This window comes from Chiloscyllium punctatum, chromosome 49 (genome assembly GCF_047496795.1).
Source record: "Chiloscyllium punctatum isolate Juve2018m chromosome 49, sChiPun1.3, whole genome shotgun sequence".
NCBI classification, from domain to species: domain Eukaryota; kingdom Metazoa; phylum Chordata; class Chondrichthyes; order Orectolobiformes; family Hemiscylliidae; genus Chiloscyllium; species Chiloscyllium punctatum.
In genome coordinates, this window is record NC_092787.1 from 18703197 (window position 1) to 18727968 (window position 24772).

Here is a 24772-nt window from a genome sequence, read left to right on the forward strand (position 1 = left end):
GTGATTGAATGATATTATTTCACAGTCTTCTCTGTTGGGAAATAACAGTCATGAAAAGCTTTTAAAAAATACAGGGGGAGATAGATTTGAAACTGGTATTTAGAGCCTTTCTGCTTGCTTAATGACATTATCCATTACCATGCTGGACTGTATTGCTTATGTATTTAAAGACCCAAATGTGATCTGTATAGAATTTGTGGATCTCAGCCAGAGCTACAGTTGTTAACATCAACAGATACTGCCGGTAATTTTGTAGCTGTTTTCATGAGATGTCTGGCTAAGATTCTATTCCTGACTTGCTGAGAGCTTGGACTTCTGATCTGCTGCTCAGGTAGCCATTCCTCAATACCTGGCTAGCAGGAGATGTTGAGAACTGTCTAAGTTTGTCCTCATCTCATCTCTCCCTCCCTGATTAGCATGGAGTGCTGCACTCAATTCTTTCACATTGATGGCGCTGACTGGGAGTGATTTTCTAATATAGGTTCATAAATTTGTTTACACTGATTGTCAATACTCTATGCTTGAATCTCCTAAATTAATGTATAACCTTTTACAAAGAAACAAGAGTAGTCCACTAAACCCCTCAAGTTTGTTCAGCCATTCATTATGACCATACTGATAAGTAAGCTTAAAATCTTAATTCCACCCGCCCCCATATCTCTTGATCCCTTTAGCAACAAGAGCTATACCTATCTACTTGAGAACACACCATGTTTTGACCTCAACCACTTTCTGTGGTAATGAAATCCACAGGCTCATCATTCTCTGGATAAGGAAATTTCTCCTCATCTCATTCTTAAAATTATTTTTTAAAATTTTCATATTTTTAATTAACTTGCTATTAAAGAAAATAATTGCATACTTGCACCAAGAAGGCCATTTCCTTTTAATTTGGAATGGTACAATTCTTCATTCCTGTTTAGCTGCAATATATTGGTTTCCAGTCTCCTGTCTTAAGACCATAAGACATAGGAGCAGAAGTAAGGCCATTTGGCCCATCGCGTCCACTCCGCCATTCAATCATGGCTGATGGGCATTTCAACTCCACTTACCCGCATTCTCCCCGTAGCCCTTAATTCCTCGAGACAACAAGAATCTATCAATCTCTGCCTTGAAGACATTTAGCGTCCTGGCCTCCACTGCACTCTGCGGCAATGAATTCCACAGGCCCACCACTCTCTGGCTGAAGAAATGTCTCCGCATTTCTGTTCTGAATTTACCCCCTCTAATTCTAAGGCTGTGTCCACGGGTCCTAGTCTCCTCACCTAACGGAAACAATTTCTTAGCGTCCACCCTTTCCAAGCCATGTATTATCTTGTGCGTCTCTAATAAGTCTCCCCTTAATCTTCTAAACTCTAATGAATGCAATCCCAGGATCCTCAGCCGTTCCTCATATGTTAGACCTCCCATTCCAGGGATCATCCGTGTGAATCTCCGCTGGACACGTTCCAGTGCCAGTATGTCTTTCCTGAGGTGTGGGCACCAAAACTGGACACAGTACTCCAAATGGGGCCTAACCAGAGCTTTATAAAGTCTCAGTAGCACATTGCTGCTTTTATATTCCAACCCTCTTGAGATAAATGAGAACATTGCATTCACTTTCTTAATCACTGACTTAACCTGCATGTTTACCTTTAGAGAACCCTCGACTAGCACTCCCAGATCCCTTTGTACTTCGGCTTTACGAATTTTCTCACCGTTTAGAAAGTAGTCTGTGCTTGTATTCTTTTTTCCAAAGTGCAAGACCTCGCATTTGTTCACGTTGAATTCCATCAGCCATTTCCTGGACCACTGTCCCAAACTATCTAGATTCTTCTGCAGCCTCCCCACTTCCTCAGTACTACCTACCTGTCCACCTAACTTCGTATCATCTGCAAATTTCGCTAGAATGCCCCCAGTTCCCTCATCCAAATCATTAATATATAATGCGAACAGCTGTGGCCCCAACACTGAATCCTGCGGGACACCGCTCGTCACCGGCTGCCATTCTGAAAAAGAACCTTTTATCCCAACTCTCTGCCTTCTGTCAGACAGCCAATCCTCAATCCATGCCAGTAGCTCACCTGGAACACCATGGGCCCTCACCTTGCTCAGCAGCCTCCTGTGTGGCACCTTATCAAAGGCCTTTTGGAAGTCTAGATAGACCACATCCATTGGGTTTCCCTGGTCTAACCTACTTGTCACCTCTTCAAAGAATACCAACAGATTTGCCAGGCATGACCTCCCCTTACTAAATCCATGTTGACTTGTTCTAATCAGACTCTGCTCTTCTAAGAATTTAGAAACCTCATCCTTAACAATGGATTCTAGAATTTTACCAACAACCGAGGTTAGGCTAATTGACCTATAATTTTCCATCTTTTGTCTTGATCCTTTCTTGAACAATGGGGTTACAATAGCGATCTTCCAATCATCTGGGACTTTCCCTGACTCCAGTGACTGTTGAAAGATCTCAACCAATGCCTCCGCTATTTCCTCAGCCACCTCTCTCAGAACTCTAGGATGTATCCCATCGGGGCCAGGAGATTTATCAATTTTAAGACTTTTTAGCTTTTCTAGCACCATCTCTTTTGTAATGGCAACCATACTCGACTCAGCCCCCTGACTCCCTTTAATTGTTGGGATATTACTCCTGTCTTCCACTGTGAAAACGGACGCAAAGTACTTGTTAAGTTCTCCTGCTATTTCCTTATCTCCCATCACTAGGCTTCCAGCATCAGTTTGAAGTGGCCCAATGTCTACTTTTGCCTGTCGTTTGTTTCTTATGTATTGAAAGAAACTTTTACTATCATTTCTAATATTACTGGCTAGCCTACCTTCATATTTGATCCTCTCCTTTCTTATTACTCTGTTTGTTATCCTCTTGAATCAGGAAGATGTGCGCTGAAATACATGTCATAGTTCCAGACTCTTAAAATGTATTGTGTGAAGCTGCACCATCTAATCCATGTTATATTCATTTCGAGTTTTCTTTTCCAGAGTCTTACGTGGGCTTTGGGACTGATACAGCTGGTCATTTAAATGTGACACAAATTAAATCGGTTGTATTCTGTTAAAGAGGGAATCAAAAAATAATTCTAATGGGGAAAGAGGGGGAATTACTGTAGCTTTTGTTTAAAATCATGAAATAAAAAGAATTTTCCTTGGTTCCATTGTAATAAATGTATGAAGGTCAATTAAAATGTAGCATAAGTGTTTCACAACCTGAGAGTTCTATCTTTTTGTACAGCGTTCTCATTCTGAACTGCTCGCCATTTAATCCCCATGTGCTCAGAAATGCTTAACTGCCCCATCATCAAGCTGATGTAGCATTGTTGTCATTAAATACTTTTCAAAATATTATAATGAGTGATGATTGCCAGTGTTGCCTACAACATCATAATTAGCTTCCTGTTAACCATTCCATTGGGGCTTCTGGTTGAAGCTAAATGTTATGGCAGTGTTAGCTCATTCCTTGTTTGCGCTATGATCCCTTGATAGACGGTTGCATGATTTTTGGTATGAAGGTATGCTCAGTTTTGATTTAAAAAGCTGTAGCTGACTAATGAGATTGTTTGTTTGGATCCTGTTTTCTGATTCTTGCTACCCTTTGCTACCGAAAATGCTATTTAATGTAAATAATGCAAATTCCATATCTCAAACATTGCTCTCATTCAAAATCTTGGGGATTCCTGCGTAATGCTGCTGAAAGACATGAGAACTCCATTTCTGTTGGGGTACCAGTTGGTGTCTGTCAAAATCAAAGGCACATGAACAATGTAAACTTGGGGAGAGCAGCAATCACACATCACACATTTGTGTTTGAGCATCAATCTCTGTGATACTAATATGGTGAGAGAATAGGTGGAGTTTGTTGGAGATTGAGAAAGAGAGAAGAAACTTTGAATGCCATTTGTCCATGTTGGATCACTGGGAAAGAGCGCCATTAATTTTACACAAGGTTACAACATCTTTTCCAGCTGAACTGCAATACTTAGATCTGAAGACTGGTTACTGCAGGTACCTTAAGTTAACAGGAATCAACATATCTGTATACATTCATCGCAAAAAAATTTAAAATATTCATGAGCTCTCTGTATTGATTATTTGCCTTCATTGTCATCAATACCGAAGAGATTTTAAAAAGCTGTAACTAATGAGATTACTTTGTTACTGCTGATGTATGCTATGTTTGATGATGGTGTAGGGCAAGTATATAGGCTTAGTTCAAGGTATTTCTTGTGGGACAGTGGTAGTGTCTCTGAGCCAGGAGGTGTGGGTTCTAGCAAGCTTCACATGCTCCAAAAGTGTATCATAAAGTGTCTGAACAAGTTGATTATAATAATCTCCTTAAGCAATTATAGTCAGCACTGCCCATTCAGTTGAAGTTTCATAAACCTAAAAAATAGAAATCTCATCATCCATATTTATAATGACTTTTAATAATGTAGCCCATGCAAAATCCTTTATTTAATCCCTGCAAAACTATTTTTGGATTTTCAACACTTTATAATAAAGCAGTATTCAAGAATTTTGCTATTTAATCGTAGATCTGGGCTTAAATATTATGTAGGGAAAACTATTCTGCTGTTCTTTCTTGTAGCCAGCTCTCAAGCGTAACAGTGGAGGGCTGAGACCTCCGATCTCCTCCAGGAGTGCCAATGTGCAAAAGTGAGTGCAGAGACAGGCTGTGCGAAGAGATTCCACAGAAATTGTCCATAAAAAAAAAGTTTGTTCTTCCCTATGTCATCATTCAAGTGACATTAATGCCCCTTGTTCTTTACTCTTCCAACAGATTGATTATCACTTTATATCAACTCAGGGTTATCCCATTGAAGGTTGGGCTGTGGTATACTACATAACTCACTTGTAAGTAGATTTTAACATTGTCCTTTCACTTTTGAAACGTGTTTCTGAAACCAATTCCTAAAAACTACAAAAAAAGAAAAGGAATAATTGAAGGATCATAGCAATTCACAAACTATCATATCCTGTGTAAAGATAGTCATGAACAGTGGAATACAGGTCTAAACTTACAAATGCACTATATTTTATATATCTGCTTCTCTGGAGTATGTCAAGTTAGAGGCGAATGGAGTTATTGGCTCGCAGCGCCATTTCAAGATGCCATGACCCCAAATTGTTCATGCACTCCTCTTGAATCAAATTTTGGAGACTTGGACTGAACCATGGGAGCTGATCCTGCTGACTTGACTCTCACACTCACCAGGGAAATCTAAATGAGAAAACGTTTCTAAAAAACTATGTTAAGTTTTATTCATCATTCCGGTTATCCACAAATGGCTCAATACAGAAATATATCCTGATGAAGGGTAGAATAATTAATGCAATGAACCCTGGAGAATTTTCACATGATCCTAAACCTCAAAGAAATGTATGCATTGAGTAATCATGCTTAGTATTGCAAAATCAAAATACTGGAAATGCACAACAAGTCCTACAGCAAAAAGATAAACATTTCATGTGTAGACCTTTTATCAAAACTTTCCTGATGAGTTCTGACAGAAGTCTAACTGTTTATTTTTCTTGGTACTGACATGCCCATTGTGTGTTTCTGGAATTTCCTGTTTTCATTTCAGGTTTAGCATTTGTCTATTTTTGTATGGCCTCAGGCAGTTAGTTCTATGTGCTAAAACTGCTGAGAATATTGTGCATTAAGATATGTGCAACAACAAGAAGAATGCTATAGTTTCACTGTTTGCCAGTGCAAGGATAAACAGTGGACGTGATCTGATTGGATTTCCAGAAGGCCTTTCACAAGATGCTGCACAGGAGGCTGCTACATAAAATAAGAGCCCATGGTGTTAGGAACAAGCTACTGGCATGGATAGAGGATTACCTGATTGACAGAAGGCTGAAAGTGGGGATAGAGGGATCTTAGGATGCCAGCCAATGACTAGTAGAGTTCTGCAAGAGTCCATGAATATCCTGGATGAAAGTACTGAGGGAATTGTTACTTAGTTTGCAGATGAGGCAAAGGTAGGTGGAAGGGCAGGTTGTGTTGAGGAAGCAACAAGGTTGCAGAAGGACTTGGACAAGCTAGGAGAATGGGCAAAGAAGTAGCAGATGGCATACCTTGTGGGAAAGTGTGAGGTTATGCACTTTTAGTTAGAAGAAGAGGCATATACCAATTTTTTAAATGGGGAAAGACTTGGAAACTGAAGCACAAAGGTGCTTCAGAATTCAGAATTCAGAATTCTCTTAAGGCTAATGTGTAGGTTCAGTTGCAGTTAGGAAGGCAAATAGAATGTCAGCATTCGAGATGACCAGAATAGAAGAGCAGAAATGTACTGCTGAGGCTGTGACAGACTCTAGTCAGACTGCACTTTTAATATATTGAGCAGTCTTGGACCCTAGGAAAGGTGTGCTGGTGTTGGAGTGTGTCAAGAGGAGGTTTACAGGATTGATCCTGGGGGATGAAGGGCTTGTCAGATAAGGAGCAGTTGAGAACTCTGGCTGTGGAGGAGGCCAAGTCATTGACTGTATTTAAGACAGTGATAGGTTCTTGTCCATGAAGAGAATCAAGGGTTATGGGGAAAAGGCGCAATAATGGGGTTGAGAAACATATCAACCACGATTGAAAAGTGGAGCAGACTTGATGGGCTGAATGGCCTAATCCTGCTCCTATATCTTATTGTCTTATGGTCTTTTGGTAAACATTCCAAATTTTTTAAAGAAGAAAACTTGATTAAATTTCTACTTAGGTTAAATTTAAAGAAAGAACTTTTGTACTATTAAAGACATGGCAGGTGTGCTTAGTCACTTGTGCTGCACAGCCTGCTGAATGTGGAAAATCTCAGATGCTCCTTGCAGGCTGAATGACTATTCTGCAATCGGGTTTTCAGCCGGGCTTTGGAGTTTGAGCTTTGACTGGAGGCACAGCACTGCACAATGAGGCTAAGAGTTGCATGGAAAGGTGCTAGGTGCCGAATTGAAAAGCAGGACTTCAGAGTTTGATCATCTCTGAATTACTCCCATGGTGCCACAGTCTAGTGATACAGAAATAGGCAGTTAGAGGAGATGAATGTGTGGTTGAAGAGTTGGTGCAGGAGGAAAGAATTTTAGATCTGGGATTACTGTGTCTGTGTCTGAGGATGGTGGGACCTATACTGGGTTACCTTGAATCACAACAGGACCAACATCCTTGTAGGGTATTTGGTAGTGCTGTTGATGGTTTAAGTATTGTTATCCGTCTAATCTTCGACACTATAAGCGTTGTGCTCAGGATATCCATTTAGCAATATAATGATTTAGAAAGAAACATAACAACACTGGTTCCTGTTATAAATATGCCACACCTTCTGCTTAGACTGTACTGTGTAGATTTTCCTCTGTATTTTTCCATATCATCAGCTTCTGTTGCTCTTAAGCTATTCCCGCCAGAAATAGTGGGCACGACGAACAGGAGACAGAATTACCTGAAACTAGATTTGCATATATTTTTTGTAGGCAATTTTAGAGGGTATGATGGTGGAGGTGAGAGTGCAGATAATTTGCTCTCCCTTTCTGCATGTCACTGGAAAACTGCAATGCAGATACTAGGCTTTGAATCTTTTAAGCTCAGCGATTTCAAGTTTGCATTTTGCGAACCATTCAACTTGATTACTGAAATGCTTGAAACATTTTGTCAGCACGATAAAGCTTCATATGAATGCAAGTATTTTTAATCATGGTTAAGTATTCACCACATCCTATTCAATAAGAGACTGGTTCATTGTCAGCAACCAAGTATCCATTTGGTAGCTATCTTCTAGAAGTCAAATAGTTAGACCTCTGGATATCCAATTAAATAAAAAGCATCATGTATTTTGCAATGACGGCTGTAACTATCACTGACTCAGTTATATCCAGGGAAATGTTTTTGTCATTGACTGCCCTTGAATCCTCCTCTTTCCTAATGATATATGTTTATCTTTTTTTTTGCAAGGTTGAAAGGTGCTTTGTTGTTCATTACAATTTCACTAATTGGAACTGGCTGGGCCTTCGTTAAACACATCCTGTCTGACAAAGACAAGAAAATCTTTATGATAGTTATTCCACTCCAGGTAAAGAACAATGCAGCTGCCTATTGTCCTTACTGCAATATTTACAGTCTACATGCATCTGTCATTTGTCTGCATGTAAATTTTTTCTTCACTTATTTTGCTGTGAAAGTCTGAAAAAAAGGAATGAGATTCTTCATCTCAGATGTGGGCTTTTAAAAATCTTGATGCAAACTTCATGGGTGAAGCTTGGTATTTTCAGAGAGAGAGCTCGAAAGATCAACATCCATTGTATGGGATGCAATATTTAAAAGGAATAGAAGAAGAATTAATCGAGGGGGAAAGATCGGCATTGAAGAATGATACATTCATGTGTTGGCATTTAAGTTTACTCATGCCTTGAAGCTGATGGATGGTGATGTAGTGTATTTGTAGTCTGTTGTGCATTATTTGATGCTGATTACCACCTCAGTTTTGTCGACCTGATTAAGATTTAGAGAATTGTTGGCATCCATGTATGCTTCTTGATGGAGTCTTTGATAATGTGCTTGAGAGTGCCTTTATTAATTGCAGCAAGAACTACATTGACAGATGCAATAAGATGTAGTTAATTTCGCCCTTCCAGTGAGAGAGGGGTACCTTAGCATGGGAGAAAGAAAGGACATTCTGAAGGACGTGAGAATTTGAAGAGAAAATAAGTTATGCGCGAAAAGTAGTGGGAACAGTTTTGTTTTAAGCCATGCACTTTAATTGCTGGAATAAGAAATAGTAGTGCGAGAGAACCTTAGCAGATTTGGCAGCACCTGTGAAGTGAGAAACCAAGCTTATATTTCAAGTTCAATAAGACCCTTCTTTGGAATGGGATGGGCTGGAAAATTATGGTTTTTATGCTGGTGACAAAGAGAGAGTGAGTGAAACAAATGGGTCCAATTGTATGTGCATCTTTGGGGGTTTGTGACAAACACACATGCATACGCACGCACACATACATGCACTTAATGACATCATCGTTGCTGCTTACTTCTCTCATCTGGGATTGGACAAATTAATTAGTTTTTGCTGCCAATTTCAATCCTCCTGTGACAATACCCTGGCCCATCTGTGACTCTTCCCTTCCTTGACTTGTGTTTCTGGGGGTGCAATGACCACCAATATCCAATATATCTCGGTGACCCAGTAGAGGGTGCTTTGAGATCTCAAGTGTGGACTTGTATCATGAGTACAAAACCAAGTTTTGTCTATGCTGACCTGACTAGGGAGTGCTTTGCGTTGATAAAATTAACCAGGGATGCAATTTTTTTTCTTTCCTTCTCCCTCCTGCTCTCCCCCATTTTCTCAATTGCCCCAGCCCAAAAGAATAAACAATCCAAACCCAATTGCTTTCTGCAGCTGAATTAAATATATGCAGGTGATGACTTGTTGCCTAATCCTAGGATATGTGGTGAGGAGAGAAACATTTTTACCCCTGTTGCAAAAGTTTGTTAGTAAAACTGTTTTGTTCACTAGGTCCTTGCTAATGTCGCTTACATCATTATTGAATCGACAGAAGAAGGAACGACAGAATATGGACTGTGGAAAGAGATCCTCTTCCTTGTTGACCTCCTTTGTTGTGGTGCCATCCTATTCCCTGTTGTGTGGTAAGTGTGGCAATGGCTTAATCCTGATAATTTTGAGTGAGGTCATTTGACTGGTGGACATGATGAATTGTGCCTTGGGTGAGCTAGGAAAAGTTAAAGTGCCAACTGACCCTTCCAGACTACCCATCTATGGGATCTATTGGAAAATATAGCCCCTAGAATATTTTGAGTTCTCATTGTAGGAAAATCAACAATTCAACTAATTCAAGTCGAGATAACTTCTTCTACTAATATGCTAAAGCCCAAGTACAACCAAGTAGCTGAAATGCAGCTCAGTTTCTTTCCTGTGCTCTTATTAGCCTACTTTGCACTTGGTCTTCACAGACCTTCTTTTCCTGAAAAGTACAAGTTTGCATGGGAACAAACCTTTGGTATTTTTCTGAAGGATGCATTCTTCGTGTACAAATTAAGACGTCAAGAGTCAGGAACACTGGAAGGTTTAACCAAGTCAGAGTCTGACATCCACACCCAGTGGCATGGTCAACAATGAAGATGTGAACCATAGCCCACCTTATTAGTACCCAGACCCACACTAATCTAAGCTTCCCAAAGCAGATAATTGTTGTATATTCAAGATGGATGCTGACATTCCTTAAGCATGTGGGAGTACCAGACAGTCACTCTGCATTGGTCGTGTGCCTGATAATTGCATGTCAGACACAGCACACATTGATGTGTCTGCAGTTCCCCCAAACAAAAGTTGACAGACTGATTGAAAGAAAATTTGCTTTGCTCTTCTCCCTGTACACTTCTTTAAACAAAACATAGGCACAAATGATGCAGCATTGATGAATTTATGGGAGAGTCCTTCAGAACTCACTGTCAATAATGTGGGACTGTATCACTTAATTGTTGTTTTTTAATATATACAAACTGATGTAGTCATTAGATTAATCTTAACATGTAGCTCACATTATCTTAGTAAAAATCACAAGTACTTAAATTAGAAGTCTGTTGATTTAATTAAATTTGTCCATGGACTTAATTTGACACTGCAGCATTTTTCACAAGCTTAAGTACACTCTAATTGTTATTCATCTTTCCACTCGCAGGTCAATTAGACATTTGCAAGAAGCATCAGCTACAGATGGAAAAGGTAAGGAGTTATCTAGCGCTCTGATGGTTGCTGTGTCAGCAGTTTTAAACAGAATGCTAGCTTCGTGCAGCCAAAAACTGGACAATGCAGAAGTTGTATTTGTGTTAAATAGTCCAATGTGTCTTTGGAAAACCTGTACCCAGTGAACATGGGGTCTTCACTTGCTTATCACTAAAACTATGAACCACTATGGAAAATTAACATGTTTTTAAAAATTTACAGTGCAGAATTACTGTCTAAAATGGCTGTTAAATATAAGACAGAAAATAAAACTGCTAGCTGAGAATTAAGTGGAAGACAGAAAATCTAGCCTAATGTCGTCTTCAAACCAGTTTAAGTGGTTGTAGTGACTTTAAAACTGAAACAGTGTAGGGTGTATGAAACAATAAGTTTCATGCATTGTCGGTAGAAGAACACAGATGACAGGTTTTACAGTGTTTCTCTCTTAAAATAAAATCTCTGCTCTTATTGCTGGACTGGATTAGATCAGCATCCACTCCCTTCCATGACCTTGTATTTGCGGTCGTTCTTCAAAATGAAACCAGGACAATGCAGGTCAAGTATTTGAAATTATTGCAGCAGACCCTCATCGTGTTCTGGTTTAACATCGATCAATGGACCTGTCAGCAGAGATCATGGTTATCAATTATAGTCAAGAATCTTATGCTCCTCTCCCTTCTCCTGCTCACCCCTCAAAAAAAAAATGCTACATCAGTCATTCTTCATTGAAACTGTCCACCAAATCTGAAACTCCTTGTTTGGCATGGTCAGTATTTCACACAATAAACTTGATAAAATGTTAAACATTAAAAGCTGAAACCTGACTGTGTTCCTCCACTGACAATGCATACAACTTACTGTTTCATACACCCTGCACTGTTTGTTTTAAAATCACTGCAATCTTGTAAATGGGTTTGAGTAAAACACCATGTTAGACTTTCTATCTTCCACTTATTCCTCAGCTCCTCGCTTTTTTCAAGCCTCTTAGGAACAGTTAACATATTGGACTTCCTAGCAAACATTTCTTCAGAAACATTGAGGAAGCATGAGATGTAGCTACTCAACACACCTATCATTCATGGCCACCTAAAAGGAGACAGAGAAAATAAAAGTTGAGACTTTGGTTTTTGTAGAGTTCTTCTGCAGTGCTGTGATTTAAGACCATAAGACATAGGAGTGGAAGTAAGGCCATTCGGCCCATCGAGTCCACTCCGCCATTCAATCATGGCTGATGGGCATTTCAACTCCGCTTACCCGCATTCTCCCCGTAGCCCTTAATTCCTTGTGACATCAAGAATTTATCAATCTCTGCCTTGAAGGCATTTAGCGTCCCAGCCTCCACTGCACTCCGCGACAATGAATTCCACAGGTCCACCACTCTCTGGCTGAAGAAATGTCTCTGCATTTCTGTTCTGAATTGATCCCCTCTAATTTTAAGGCTGTGCCCACGGGTCCTAGTCTCCCTGCCTAACGGAAACAATTTCTTAGCGCCCACCCTTTCCAAGCCATGTATTATCTTGTAAGTTTCTATTAGATCTCCCCTTAACCTTCTAAACTCCAATGAGTACAATCCCAGGATCCTTAGCCATTCCTCGTATGTTAGACCTATCATTCCTGGGATCATCTGTGTGAATCTCTGCTGGACACACTCCAGTGCCAGTATGTCCCTCCTGAGATGTGGGGCCCAAAATTGGACACAGTACTCCAAATGGGGCCTAACCAGAGCTTTATAAAGTCTCAGTAGCACATTGCTGCTTTTATATTCCAACCCTCGTGAGATAAATGACAACATTGCATTCGCTTTCTTAATCATGGATTCAACCTGCATGTCTATCTTTAGAGAATCCTCGACTAGCACTCCCAGATCCCTTTGTACTTTGGCTTTATGAATTTTCTCACCGTTTAGAAAGTAGCCCATGCTTGTATTCTTTTTTCCAAAGTGCAAGACCTCGCATTTGCTCACATTGAACTTCATCAGCCACTTACTGGACCACTCTCCCAAACTGTCTAGATCCTTCTGCAGCCTCCCCAATTCCTCAGTACTACCTGCCTGTCCACCTATCTTCGTATCATCGGCAAACTTCACTAGAATGTTCCCAGTCCCTTCATCCAGATCATTAATATATAACGTGAACAGCTGCGGTCCCAACACTGAACCCTGTGGGACACTGCTTGTCACCGGCTGCCATTCCGAAAAAGAACCTCTTATTCCAACTCTCTGCCTTCTGTTAGACAGCCAATCCTCAATCCATCCCAGCAGCTCACCTCGAACACCATGGGCCCTCACCTTGCTCAGCAGCCTCCCGTGTGGCACTTTATCAAAGGCCTTTTGGAAGTCTAGATAGACCACATTCACTGGGTTTCCCTGGTCTAACCTACTTGTCACCTCTTCAAAGAATTCCAACAAGTTTGTCAAGCACGACCTCCCCTTACTAAATCCATGTTGACTTGTTCTAATCCGACCCTGCTCATCCAAGAATTTAGAAACCTCATCCTTAACGATGGATTCTAGAATTTTACCAACAACCGGGGTTAGGCTAATTGGCCTGTAATTTTCCATCTTTTGTCTTGATCCTTTCTTGAACAATGGGGTTACAACAGCGGTCTTCCAATCATCCAGGACTTTCCCTGACTCCAGTGACTTTTGGAAGATCTCAACCAATGTCTCCGCTATTTCCTCAGCCACCTCCCTCAGAACTCTAGGATGCAGCCCATCGGGGCCAGGAGATTTGTCAATTTTAAGATCTTTTAGCTTTTCCCGCACTATCTTTTTTGTAATGACAACCATACTCGACTCAGCCCCCTGACTTCCTTTAATTGTTGGGATATTACTCATGTCTTCCACTGTGAAGACTGACGCAAAGTACTTATTAAGTTCTCCAGCTATTTCCTTATCTCCCATCACTAGGCTTCCAGCATCAGTTTGAAGTGGCCTAATGTCTACTTTTGCCTGTCGTTTGTTTCTTATGTATTGAAAGAAACTTTTACTATCATTTCTAATATTACTGGCTAGCCTACCTTCATATTTGATCCTCTCCTTTCTTATTTCTCTCTTTGTTATCCTCTGTTTGTTTTTGTAGCCTTCCCAATCTTCTGATTTCCCAGTGCTCTTGGCCACTTTATAGGATCTCTCTTTTTCTTTGATACATTTAAACATAGCATCAGTTTCCAGTTGCCATGTCATCAAAAAATATATTGCTACAGGCTGTGATTAATGAAATTATGAATTTTACAGGCATGGCTGGTCTGTGTTAAACTTAGTTAACTTGTGGATTACTTTGGCAAATAAAAGTCAATACATTCAACTTATTATACCTGACTATTGCCTGTGCTGGCACGCAAGTCTGGAGCTGATGTCTGTTGAGGAAATGTTCTTGTTACACCCTATTTCAAGTTGGCTGCTCTCGTGATCCTGTTCAGCTTTTGGGTCATTGCATTCAGAATGTTAGAAGCTAAGGAAACTCTAAGTGCACATGTATTATTGATTCCATACTGTATTTTGCAACTGGAAGATGTGTCTTTTGAGATATTGAAGCCCAAACATTTTTGACAGCATTTTGCAGTATCTTATTTTCAGTCTGAGGAATCATGCTACTGCTCGGCTCTCTAATAGCAAATCCATGTGTAGGAAACCAGCTCCCCGTTGACTCTTTGCCTATCAACTCATTTGATCCTGATATATGAAGAGTGAGCCTGCAGTGAATGTTTCAAGACATGTTAACAGTTTATTGAGTGCTGAGCTTCATTTGGAAACCATTCGAGATTGAAGGACTAATTTATTTCTGTGGAGCATTGGAAATGGGCACAGGTGTGGCGTCTGAAGTGCACTAAAGTCCATCACATATCCCAGAAATGTTGAAAAATTGTATGTTTTGGAAAACAGAACAGAATTTGTCCTTCTCTTCCTCCACCTATGTCAAGTTGTATTTTGTAGGTGTGGTAGCTTTGCCCTACTTTTCATCCTTATTTCTGAAGCAGATCTATGTTTAATTTTCAGCTGAATGATTATTGCAGTGGTTCTGCTTACAGTTCATTTAAATGTAACAGAGTTCTTCCTTTTCTTCTTTGTTTCTGTCACTGACCACCTTTATCTCACAGAAAATATCCTGCTGAACTGATTTTCACTGGAATGAAATAAGGGAGAAATTGGTAGAGCAGGTTTAGACTGAAAAATGATATTTTTATGCAAATCTATTCATCTCCTTTGCAAGCATTGATGCACTGCAGTAAACACTGAATGGTTCACCTGACAGCATCATCCAAACTCAGAAGAACCAGAATGGAAGATGCATAGGAGCTTCTCCAATTTCCTTTCCAAGCTAGACACAATCTGAACATGGAACTATGTCCCTGTTCCTTCACTGTTATTGAGTCAAAAGTTTAGAATTCTCTTCCTAATAGCATCATGGATGTCCCCAGACCCCAGGGACTGCAGCAGTTCAAGAAGGCATTGCTTTCTCCAAGATTATTAGAAATGGGTAGTAAAGTGACACCCACATCTGTAAATGAATAAAAAGAAAAGTTAAACTTGAGTGGCTTAACAATGTTTGTTATGCAATTAAAGGAAACACTGTTAATGTTTCATTACTTTCAATATACCAAATTCTTAAGCCAGCATTTGGCAATGTTAGGAAGGAGAAAAATTGAAAAAGCAGCCCAAATTGAGACATTGCCTTAATACAAAAACATCTGGCTCCCAGGGTTAGGTGGAGGGCTGATGGAAGGAAAAACTGGAAAAGATTATGAAATTTTGCAGGAATGATATTGGTGCTAAAATCGTAAGAGTTGCGATGAATAATTTTGACAGAAGGAGAAAGTTCCTGGGAATTCTGAAAAACATGGGACTCACTTAATAAGCAAACCACACCTTCACACTCCATTCACCATTCATTTTTCTATAGAAATACATTTCAATTTTCTCAAATTCATTCATCCTGTTCACTTATTTTACTAAGTATTTAGCCTGTTAAATTAAAAAGATCAATTTATTGGGTATTTCACCTTTTATGTTTTTGCTTATTTTAGTTTCAAACACATGTCTGTTAGTTAAAAGTATTTAGATTCTTCTCAGCAGTGAATTTGGTATGCATCTTCCAGTGAAACCCTTAACATAATTATTGGAGTTCTCCAACTGCATGAACTGAGAGCACTGCACAATTATTATTTAATCTGAAGGTATGAGTGATAACTGGCTACCATAGAGTTGATACTTCATCCATCAAGGGATGATTTCTTGCTCTAAATTAACATTTTAAAGGACGACAGTAACTAATCGAGTGTTTTTAAAATTCTTCAGAATCACTTGAAGACCAACACCATCATAAATTAATTTGGAAAACAGTTTCAGAAATTTCTGCGCACTAAACCTGCAGTTAGGAAGATTAGTAGATTTTTATTTCTAACACAAATGGGGCTTGTTAGTTTTCCATGTGATCATTGCAGCTGAGAAGGAAACTTTCCATTTAAAATGGCTTAGACATGTCTCAAAAATTCTTTTTTTGAGGTCATACTATATCATGAATAGAATGAAAATGGAATAGGCTTGGACTCTGTTCACTGGAAAAGTGAGCACTTAGCAGTAACCGATTAAAATGTATGGATGTTGAGAATAAGTTTACACTCTGGGATGAGATCCGAACAAGGCAGATGTAGTTGTAAGATTAATATATCCAAAAGGGATTTTGGGAGAAATATTGTTCCCTAGTGGGTGAGTAGGATGTAGAATTAATTCGAACTCATGACCATAGCTGAGGCAAATATCATAGATGCATTTTAAGGGAAGTAGTGGAGGCCCACTTGTGGTGTAGAGGTAGTGTCCCTTAATCAAGAGTGCCAGGTTCAAGTCCCACCTGCTGTCGGGGTGTGTAACAACATTTTTGAGCAGGTTAGAAAAGTGGGTTACATTTTTTAAAATTTAAAGCAAAGTAGACAGGCACTTTAGGGAGAAGGAGATAAAAGGACATGTTGATGGAGTTAGGAGGGAGGTTTGCAGAGATCAAAAACAGCAGTGTGACCATAATTGACTGACCTCATTTTGTGTCATAAATTCTGTACATATTCTACTCTTTAAAAGTAGATTGATTTAATAGCGTCATAATTAAACTATTCTATGTGAAATGCTGTCCCATTGAACTTTGTCATTGAACATTAAAAAATGTCTGTCATGTAAGAAATCCTGATTGATTCAAATGTTCCACCGACAGAAAATAACTGAGCCTTGGCTAACGCAAAGTTAATGCATTTAATTGTTGCTTGGCGTAGCATGATGACAAAAATTGATTTGCATTTAGAATGTCGTGTTAATTTTGGCTGGTGTCCAGAATTAAGAAAGGACTCAAATTTATATAATTCAATTCACAAATTCACTTCATCCCAAAGTGTTTCAAAACCAACATAGTAAGTTTGAAGAGTAGTCACTTTTTTAATGTTGAACCCAAGTTAAACTCATTGGCTCCCAAAAAAAGCATCAGTGCTCCTGTAGCTGCATTTTAAGTATTGACATAGAGCAGACGTGTGCACCATGACAAGTTCCAGAAATGGAAATAATTAACGTCTTTCACCCATACCAGAGACCTATTTGAGGGGAAAAGTTTAGTGGATAGATTTTCTAAGAACAAAGCTAATGTTTCTGGTAAATTACTTAACGCATTTATTTTAAAAGTACTCTTGTGGGTTTGAAATAAACAAGGTGAGTCAAATAAATAAGAGAAAACTGTTTAACTTGGTTGGTTTTGTGATGTTTGCCAGCTGTAACTTATGCTGAAATATGGTGGTGAATTTCTTACACAAGGTCCAGCAAAACAGCAAGGATATAATAAATAAGGAGATAATTTGCTCTGTTGTTGCCTGTGTGGGTTTTTTTTTGAAAGATATAGATAAACTGAAGGCATTTTCTTTAGAAGGGTTCACATTACTTTTGAAATTCCTCCTACTCTTTCCATATCAGCTGCATGTAGACATGGCCTGCTCTACCTCCCACATTGTTTCCTTTGTATCTTGCCCCTGAGAGAAGCTCAGTGGGAGATCTTCTAATAATTTAGTACATTGTCCTTTGCAGTGCATGATAATTTTCTTATACAACGATACATTCTCTGACCCGCTGAGAGGAATTCTTGGGAGATTTACTAGTTTTGTAAATAATGCTGAATTCAGGGTGGAACATTAGATTGAATATGTGCTGCAGTGTTTCACCATGTGCTTGTGGCTGCAATTCCCCATGCATTCAGCACTGAAATTTTTGTGGTTGTATGGTAGAAGGACTGAGGAGAAAGGCATTGTATACTTGGCTTGCTTTCACACTGTTTTGAGCAAATGATACTGATGGAGGCATGACTACAAGTTTAAGGTCATGCTCTCAGGGGTGATGCATAGGGGAGGCTTTCTGAGGAATGGAGAAATGCTGAGAAATCTGATCTTTCCTTCACTACTTGAATCATCTTTAGCTTTTACTAGCAGCTAATTAGCAATGTAATTTTGCACCAAATCTCTAAAAAGTTTAGTTTAGAATGGCTGCAGCTCATTTTTTTCTCTCTGCATATAGAATTTCCTAATCCTTTCAGAGCTCCTGCTGTTGAGAATTCACCATACAGAATATTTCAAAACATTTAACTGCTTCTCTCTGCAGCGTGTCAGGGTTATACTGTTAAACAGACCTAAAGTTTAGGCTCTTGTGATAAGAGCCTGTCAATCATTGTGAGTTTTTCCAGTTCATTCTCTTTCTCATGTGCTGTAGAACTCAAGTATTTCCCTCATTTTCTTTGTGAGAGATAGAAATTTTGGAGAAGTGAATGCCAGCCATTCAGTGCTGTGTTAGAATCTGGCAGCAGCACCTGCACCTGGGTGGAGCGATTGGCAAGTTCTATCTGGCCACAGTGTGGTGCAGAGCACTTTTCATTTGAATTATGCTCGAGTCTGGAGAGAAAATGTTAATATTATAGTAGTTCTAGCCCAGACAATTGGAGTCAAATGCCAGCGATAGACTTAAAAATGTATGCTAAATTTCTGTTGAGGACATAGGTGCTGTAAGGCACAACTGTGCTGATCAATCAACATCACTGCTGAAACTCCTTTAGGATTTTTTGAATTTCATTGCTGGCTTTTCTGGTAGCTATATTTTGATCATTGTTTGTGTAAAAGCAAAAACAAAGGTCAATGAGTAAGGCCTACTTGTAAACAATTTCAAGTATTTGTTTCTTGCACTGGAAGTTGAATGACTGCCAGTTCCTAGGGTAGATCTGCAATTACTGCATCTTCTTTCTGGCATTAGCGGTCAGTATTATATTACAGATAGAATGTCTCTGTGGAGACAGCACAGCCTGTTAGAATTCCAGTCACTCTGTCTTGCAGCTGCTATGTTCTGCCTGAAAGGTGATCATTAGGTCTGAAGCTATTTGGCATGTGCCAAAGGCAGAGATATTTTGCACACGAATCTTCTGCTTAATGCAGCACTCAGCTACATTATATCAACCATTGTAGCCTGAGATTCTCAAAGAACTGATATTTTTTTCATGCAGCTCTGCGCCTTTTCTTACCCAGAACATGATGCATATGTACATTCACTTTCTTTATTGTATGTAGCCCTTACTACTTGAGCATTTAATTGAAGCGGATTTTATGTGATCACTTTTCTGATAAAGGTTGAAAGATAACAACATCCCCCTTAATAATTTAAAAGTACTTTGAATTTTTTTTTGTGGTTTCTCTGCTCTGCCACCATAGCATATACTTGATTGTTGAACCTTTCAGTACCTCACCCACATGGTCATTGTTTGTGCCAGTCTAACTGATCACAGCGAAATAAATGTGTATATCTACGTTTTCCAATGGAGTTCAATACATATCAATAAAGACCAGGCCCCAAATGAAGTCTATTTTTGTGCTTTTTCTTTCAACTCTACCATTCCACAAAAATTTCCGATTGGAAAGGAAGCTTGTCTGAAACAAGATGTCTCTATTTTGACCAACCTCTTCTCAGCTAAGTTGGTCACGGCTTCATGCTGCAAAAAATGAATATAGCTGTCAAGACACTGCCTTATATCTGATGTCACATTCTCACAGGCCTGAGCACCAACAACGTAAAGTAGTCTGAATCTGTAGATAGCACCACCGCGATTCAACTACTTGCTAAGTAAGTAATATTGCGAAGTAGGTAAGGATCAGGTGAATCTGTCCAGTAATTTCCAAATTAACCAGCACTGTCTAGAAATTAGTTGATTAAAATTAAAGAGCGGGTTTCTCCAGGTCACGTTTTGGATTTCTCTGCTGCTGATTATGAACTGACATGGGAAAGATTTGTAAACCAAGTTACTCGAATGCAACCTTGATCAAGAGTTGATCAACAACTCTAATTGACTGTGAGGAAGGTAAGAATATTTCGTGTTGCTCCCCAATGATAAAGATGAGTGAGTTTTTTTGGTTTCTGTTGGAACGAGGCCTGCCAATCTCCCAAACTTTCTGCATATTGACCATTGTTGGCAAATGTCTGGAAGTAGATTAATCATCTATTAATGCCTAACTCTCTCCACTAGAGTTCTTTCTTAATAGCACTAGCCTTCCCTTTTCCTTTAAAGTGCCTCTTAAAATCTACCTCCACTTCTCTGACCGAGGTTGCCCGAATATTTACCATATGTGGCCCGTGTGAAATTATTTTTGGTAAAGCTGCAGTGAAGCACTTCAGCTGAAGTTTTTACTGCTTCATAGAGGCTCTATAAATACTCAAGATAGTTGTGGAGGAGAGGCCATCTTTTGATTTAGGCTTTCTGTAGAAAGACACAATCTTAATCCAAATTGTTTTTTGGTACACTTCAAGTCCTAGTCCTCCTCACTGCTCTGTAATGAGTGTATTGTGTTGCTCACTGCAGCACTATAATGTGTGCTAAATATCTAAGGTTAGAAACACCTGTCTTATTTTTGAGTTCCTCCCAGCTCTCACAGCATTTTCTTTTCAACAGACTAGTGTTATGAAATTAGAGCAGGACTTATGCATTTATTGGTCAGATCCTGGGAAGTGTTGCTGAACAAAGAGACCTTGAAGTGCAGGTTCATAGTTCCTTGAAAGTGGAGTCGCAGGTAGATAGGATAGTGAAGGTAGCATTTGGTACGCTTGCCTTTATTGGTCAGTACATTGAGTATTGGAGTTGTGAGGTCATGTTGCGGTTGTACAGGACATTGTTTAGGCCATTTTTGGAATACTGTGTTCAAAAGAGACCTAAGGGACAACTTCACACAGAGGGTGGTGTATGTATGGAATGAACTGCCAGAGGAAATGGTAGAGGCTGGTATAATTACAGGATTTGCGACATGGGTATATCAATAGAAAGGGTTGAGAGGGATATGGGCCAAATGCTGACAAATGGGACTAGATTAGTTAAGGATAGTTGGTCAGCAAGGATGAATTGGACTGAAGGGTCTGTTTCGTGCTGTGCATCTGTGACTCTATTACTCTGGTGGGAGAATTGCGCTGGTAATCAAGGCCCATTATACCGAGCCACATCAAAAGTGTAAATGATTTACTTAATCATCAAAAGTAGTAAATTTGTTTCTCTTTATTAGTGTTATCCACAATGAAAGAGATTTTCACCTCGTTGCTTCAATAAATTATAAAGTAACTTTGTATAAATAAAGGTAGTTTTATAAGAATGAGAGGGTTATTAAAGCTATATATCTGAAGAGTTCATAAATTTAGTTTAGGACCTATTTTTGAAGATTGCTTGAGCATCTCCCCATCACAATGCATCTTCGTACACATATTTACAATAACAGTTGTACAAAGCTTGTAGCAGAAATGTGAAAAACATTTGTGAATTTGGAGTATTAGTTTTTGGCCTCTTTACGCTTTTTCTGTCTATGTTTCTATGTATTGTATTTATTTTCGTGTTTGTTTTGTTCATTTATCAAATAGAGTGAGTACACGTCAATGTCTATCTCCTCGGCCAGTAACTCAACTACACTCTTCTACAACCTATGTGTTAGCTTGTACAGACATTTATATAACCTATCTGACTGAATGTCATGTGACTACATCAGACTACAGCATGAAGAGTTATCCTTAATCGATGTGACCATGTACTATAGTGGGTTGCTGATACTAAGGATACTAGAACATAGAACAATACAGCACAGAACAGGCCCTTCGGCCCACGATGTTGTGCCGAACTTCTATCCTAGATTAAGCACCCATCCATGTACCTATCCAAATGCCGCTTAAAGGTCGCCAATGATTCTGACTCTACCACTCCCACGGGCAGCGCATTCCATGCCCCCACCACTCTCTGGGTAAAGAACCCACCCCTGACATCGCCCCTATACCTTCCACCCTTCACCTTAAATTTATGTCCCCTTGTAACACTCTGTTGTACCCGGGGAAAAAGTTTCTGACTGTCTACTCTATCTATTCCTCTGATCATCTTATAAACCTCTATCAAGTCACCCCTCATCCTTCGCCGTTCCAACGAGAAAAGGCCGAGAACTCTCAACCTATCCTCGTACGACCTATTCTCCATTCCAGGCAATATCCTGGTAAATCTTCTCTGCACCCTCTCCAAAGCTTCCACATCTTTCCTAAAGTGAGGCGACCAGAACTGCACACAGTACTCCAAATGTGGCCTAACCAAAGTCCTGTACAGCTGCAACATCACCTCACGACTCTTGAATTCAATCCCTCTGCTAATGAACGATAATACTCCATAGGCCGCCTTACAAACTCTATCCACCTGAGTGGCAACCTTCAAAGATCTATGTACATAGACCCCAAGATCCCTCTGTTCCTCCACCTGACCAAGAACCCTACCATTAACCCTGTATTCCGCATTCTTATTTGTTCTTCCAAAATGGACAACCTCACACTTGGCAGGGTTGAACTCCATCTGCCACTCCTCAGCCCAGCTCTGCATCATATCTAAGTCCCTTTGCAAACGACAAATGCCCTCCTCACTGTCCACAACTCCACCTATCTTCGTATCATCTGCAAATTTACTGACCCACCCTTCGACTCCCTCATCCAAGTCATTAATAAAAATTACAAACAGCAGAGGACCCAGAACTGATCCCTGCGGAACTCCACTTGTAACTGGACTCCAGGCTGAATATTTACCATCTACCACCACTCTCTGACTTCGACCGGTTAGCCAGTTTTCTATCCAATTGGCCAAATTTCCCTCTATCCCATGCCTCCTGACTTTCCACATAAGCCTACCATGGGGAACCTTATCAAATGCCTTACTAAAATCCATGTACACTACATCCACTGCTCGACCCTCATCCACATGCTTGGTCACCTCCTCGAAGAATTCAATAAGCCTGGTAAGGCAAGGCCTACCCATCACAAATCCGTGCTGCCTGTCCCTAATCAAGCAGTGTCTTTCCAGATACTCATAAATCCTATCCCTCAGTACCCTTTCCATTACTTTGCCTACCACAGAAGTAAGACTAACTGGCCTGTAATTCCCGGGGTTATCCCTATTCCCTTTTTTTGAACAGGGGCACAACATTCGCTACTCTCCAGTCCCTATTTGTGTTGCAGACGTTTCATCCCCTGTCTAGGTGACATCCTCAGTGTTTGGGAGCCTCCTGTGAAGCGCTTCTGTGATCTTTCCTCCGGCATTCGTAGTGGTTTGAATCTGCCGCTTCCGGTTGTCAGTTCTAGCTGTCCGCTGCAGTGGTTGGTATATTGGGTTCAGGTTGATGTGCTTGTTGATTGAATCTGTGGATGAGTGCCATGCCTCTAGGAATTCCCTGGCTGTTCTCTGTTTGGCTTGTCCTATAATAGTGGTGTTGTCCCAGTCGAATTCATTTTGCTTGTCATCTGCGTGTGTGGCGACTAAGGATAGCTGGTCATGTTGTTTCGTGGCTACACCAACTAGGCCAAGTTCCAACTAATGGATTGAATGTGATTAGGAACCAAAAAATCAATTATCAATGATTGTTGATCACTCGCATTATTGAGGCCATCAATCAGAAGCAGGAATACAATGCAACAGTCCTTCGAGGCCATGGTTATTGGCTGGTGAACTACATCTGAGGGGTTTGCTTGAGATTGTGGTTTTGGTTATTGCACTTGTTTTGCTTATTCATAAAATATGGTTTCTTCTTTAAATGAATAAGCAGACTTGTCAAAATGATACAGTGCAAGTGTTAAGGGGACATGCTAACTTTAGGCCCCACTTGAATAATGGTAGTATCAGTTTGTTTGGTTTGATACATCAGAAAAATTTCTTCTGACAGCTCAAACCAAGGACAGCCAGCCAAATCAAATCAGATCAAATCAAATCAGATCAAATCAAATCAATCTACCTATTCCTATATTTGTAACAAAGCAAAATCAATGATTCCTGACCAGACTTTCTGATTATTCAATACCAGAATTTGTGAATAACTGATAACAGATTTATAGCTTAAATGAAAGATTTAACTGTTTATTAATATCACAATAGCTTTATCAGGGGAAAATTAAACTAAAAAGTGATTAATGTCTAGGACCTAAACCCAATTTTCTTCAATTCTCAACTCCTGCTTTCTCACAAAGACAGACAGACGAACTGACACGGTTAAGGGATAAATCAGTAGAATAAAATAAATGGGATATAACTGGCCAGTTCATTTAAGCAGACTCTATTATCCGTAACACCTCAGACTTATGGGGTTATATCTTGTTTGATTTTTGAAGTCATCGTTGCATACAACTAGCTTCCATGCTGATCCAAGAAGTATTCACTTAATACTTATAACTGAGATTCTGATGTCTGAACGTTCAGTAAATTGATAATGAGAGGACAATGAGGGAGCAATCGTACATTTATCCTGTAGCTTTCAAGCTATAATCCTTTTGACTTGAACGTAGTTCAAAAATCAGTGTTTGAACTTTGGTTTCTCTTTGTTTGACTGGTTGCCTCAGTGTGAGGCCCCAGTTAGCATTCAGCATCTGATACCTGTTTGAGCAGAATGCATCTCCAGAAAAGTCTCGAGGGTTCTTTGAAAAAGAATAAACTCACAATTAACTTCCAAACCACAAATGATAAAAATAAAGAAATATCAGCAAGGGTTCTAACCCCTAGTTTGCT

The 24772-nt window shown here is 39.7% G+C and overlaps 1 protein-coding gene across 7 annotated transcripts in view; it reads left to right on the top strand.

Moving 5' to 3' along the window:
- gpr107 (G protein-coupled receptor 107) overlaps nucleotides 1-24772 on the top strand; it is a 217966-nt gene that overhangs the window by 112840 nt on the left and 80354 nt on the right. For all 7 annotated transcript variants that reach the window (XM_072565712.1, XM_072565711.1, XM_072565707.1 and 4 more), the window contains 4 exons: nucleotides 4775-4848; nucleotides 7928-8045; nucleotides 9489-9619; nucleotides 10672-10715. In XM_072565712.1, the coding sequence (XP_072421813.1) occupies nucleotides 4775-4848; nucleotides 7928-8045; nucleotides 9489-9619; nucleotides 10672-10715 (367 nt within the window). The remainder of the gene's footprint in view (nucleotides 1-4774; nucleotides 4849-7927; nucleotides 8046-9488; nucleotides 9620-10671; nucleotides 10716-24772) is intronic.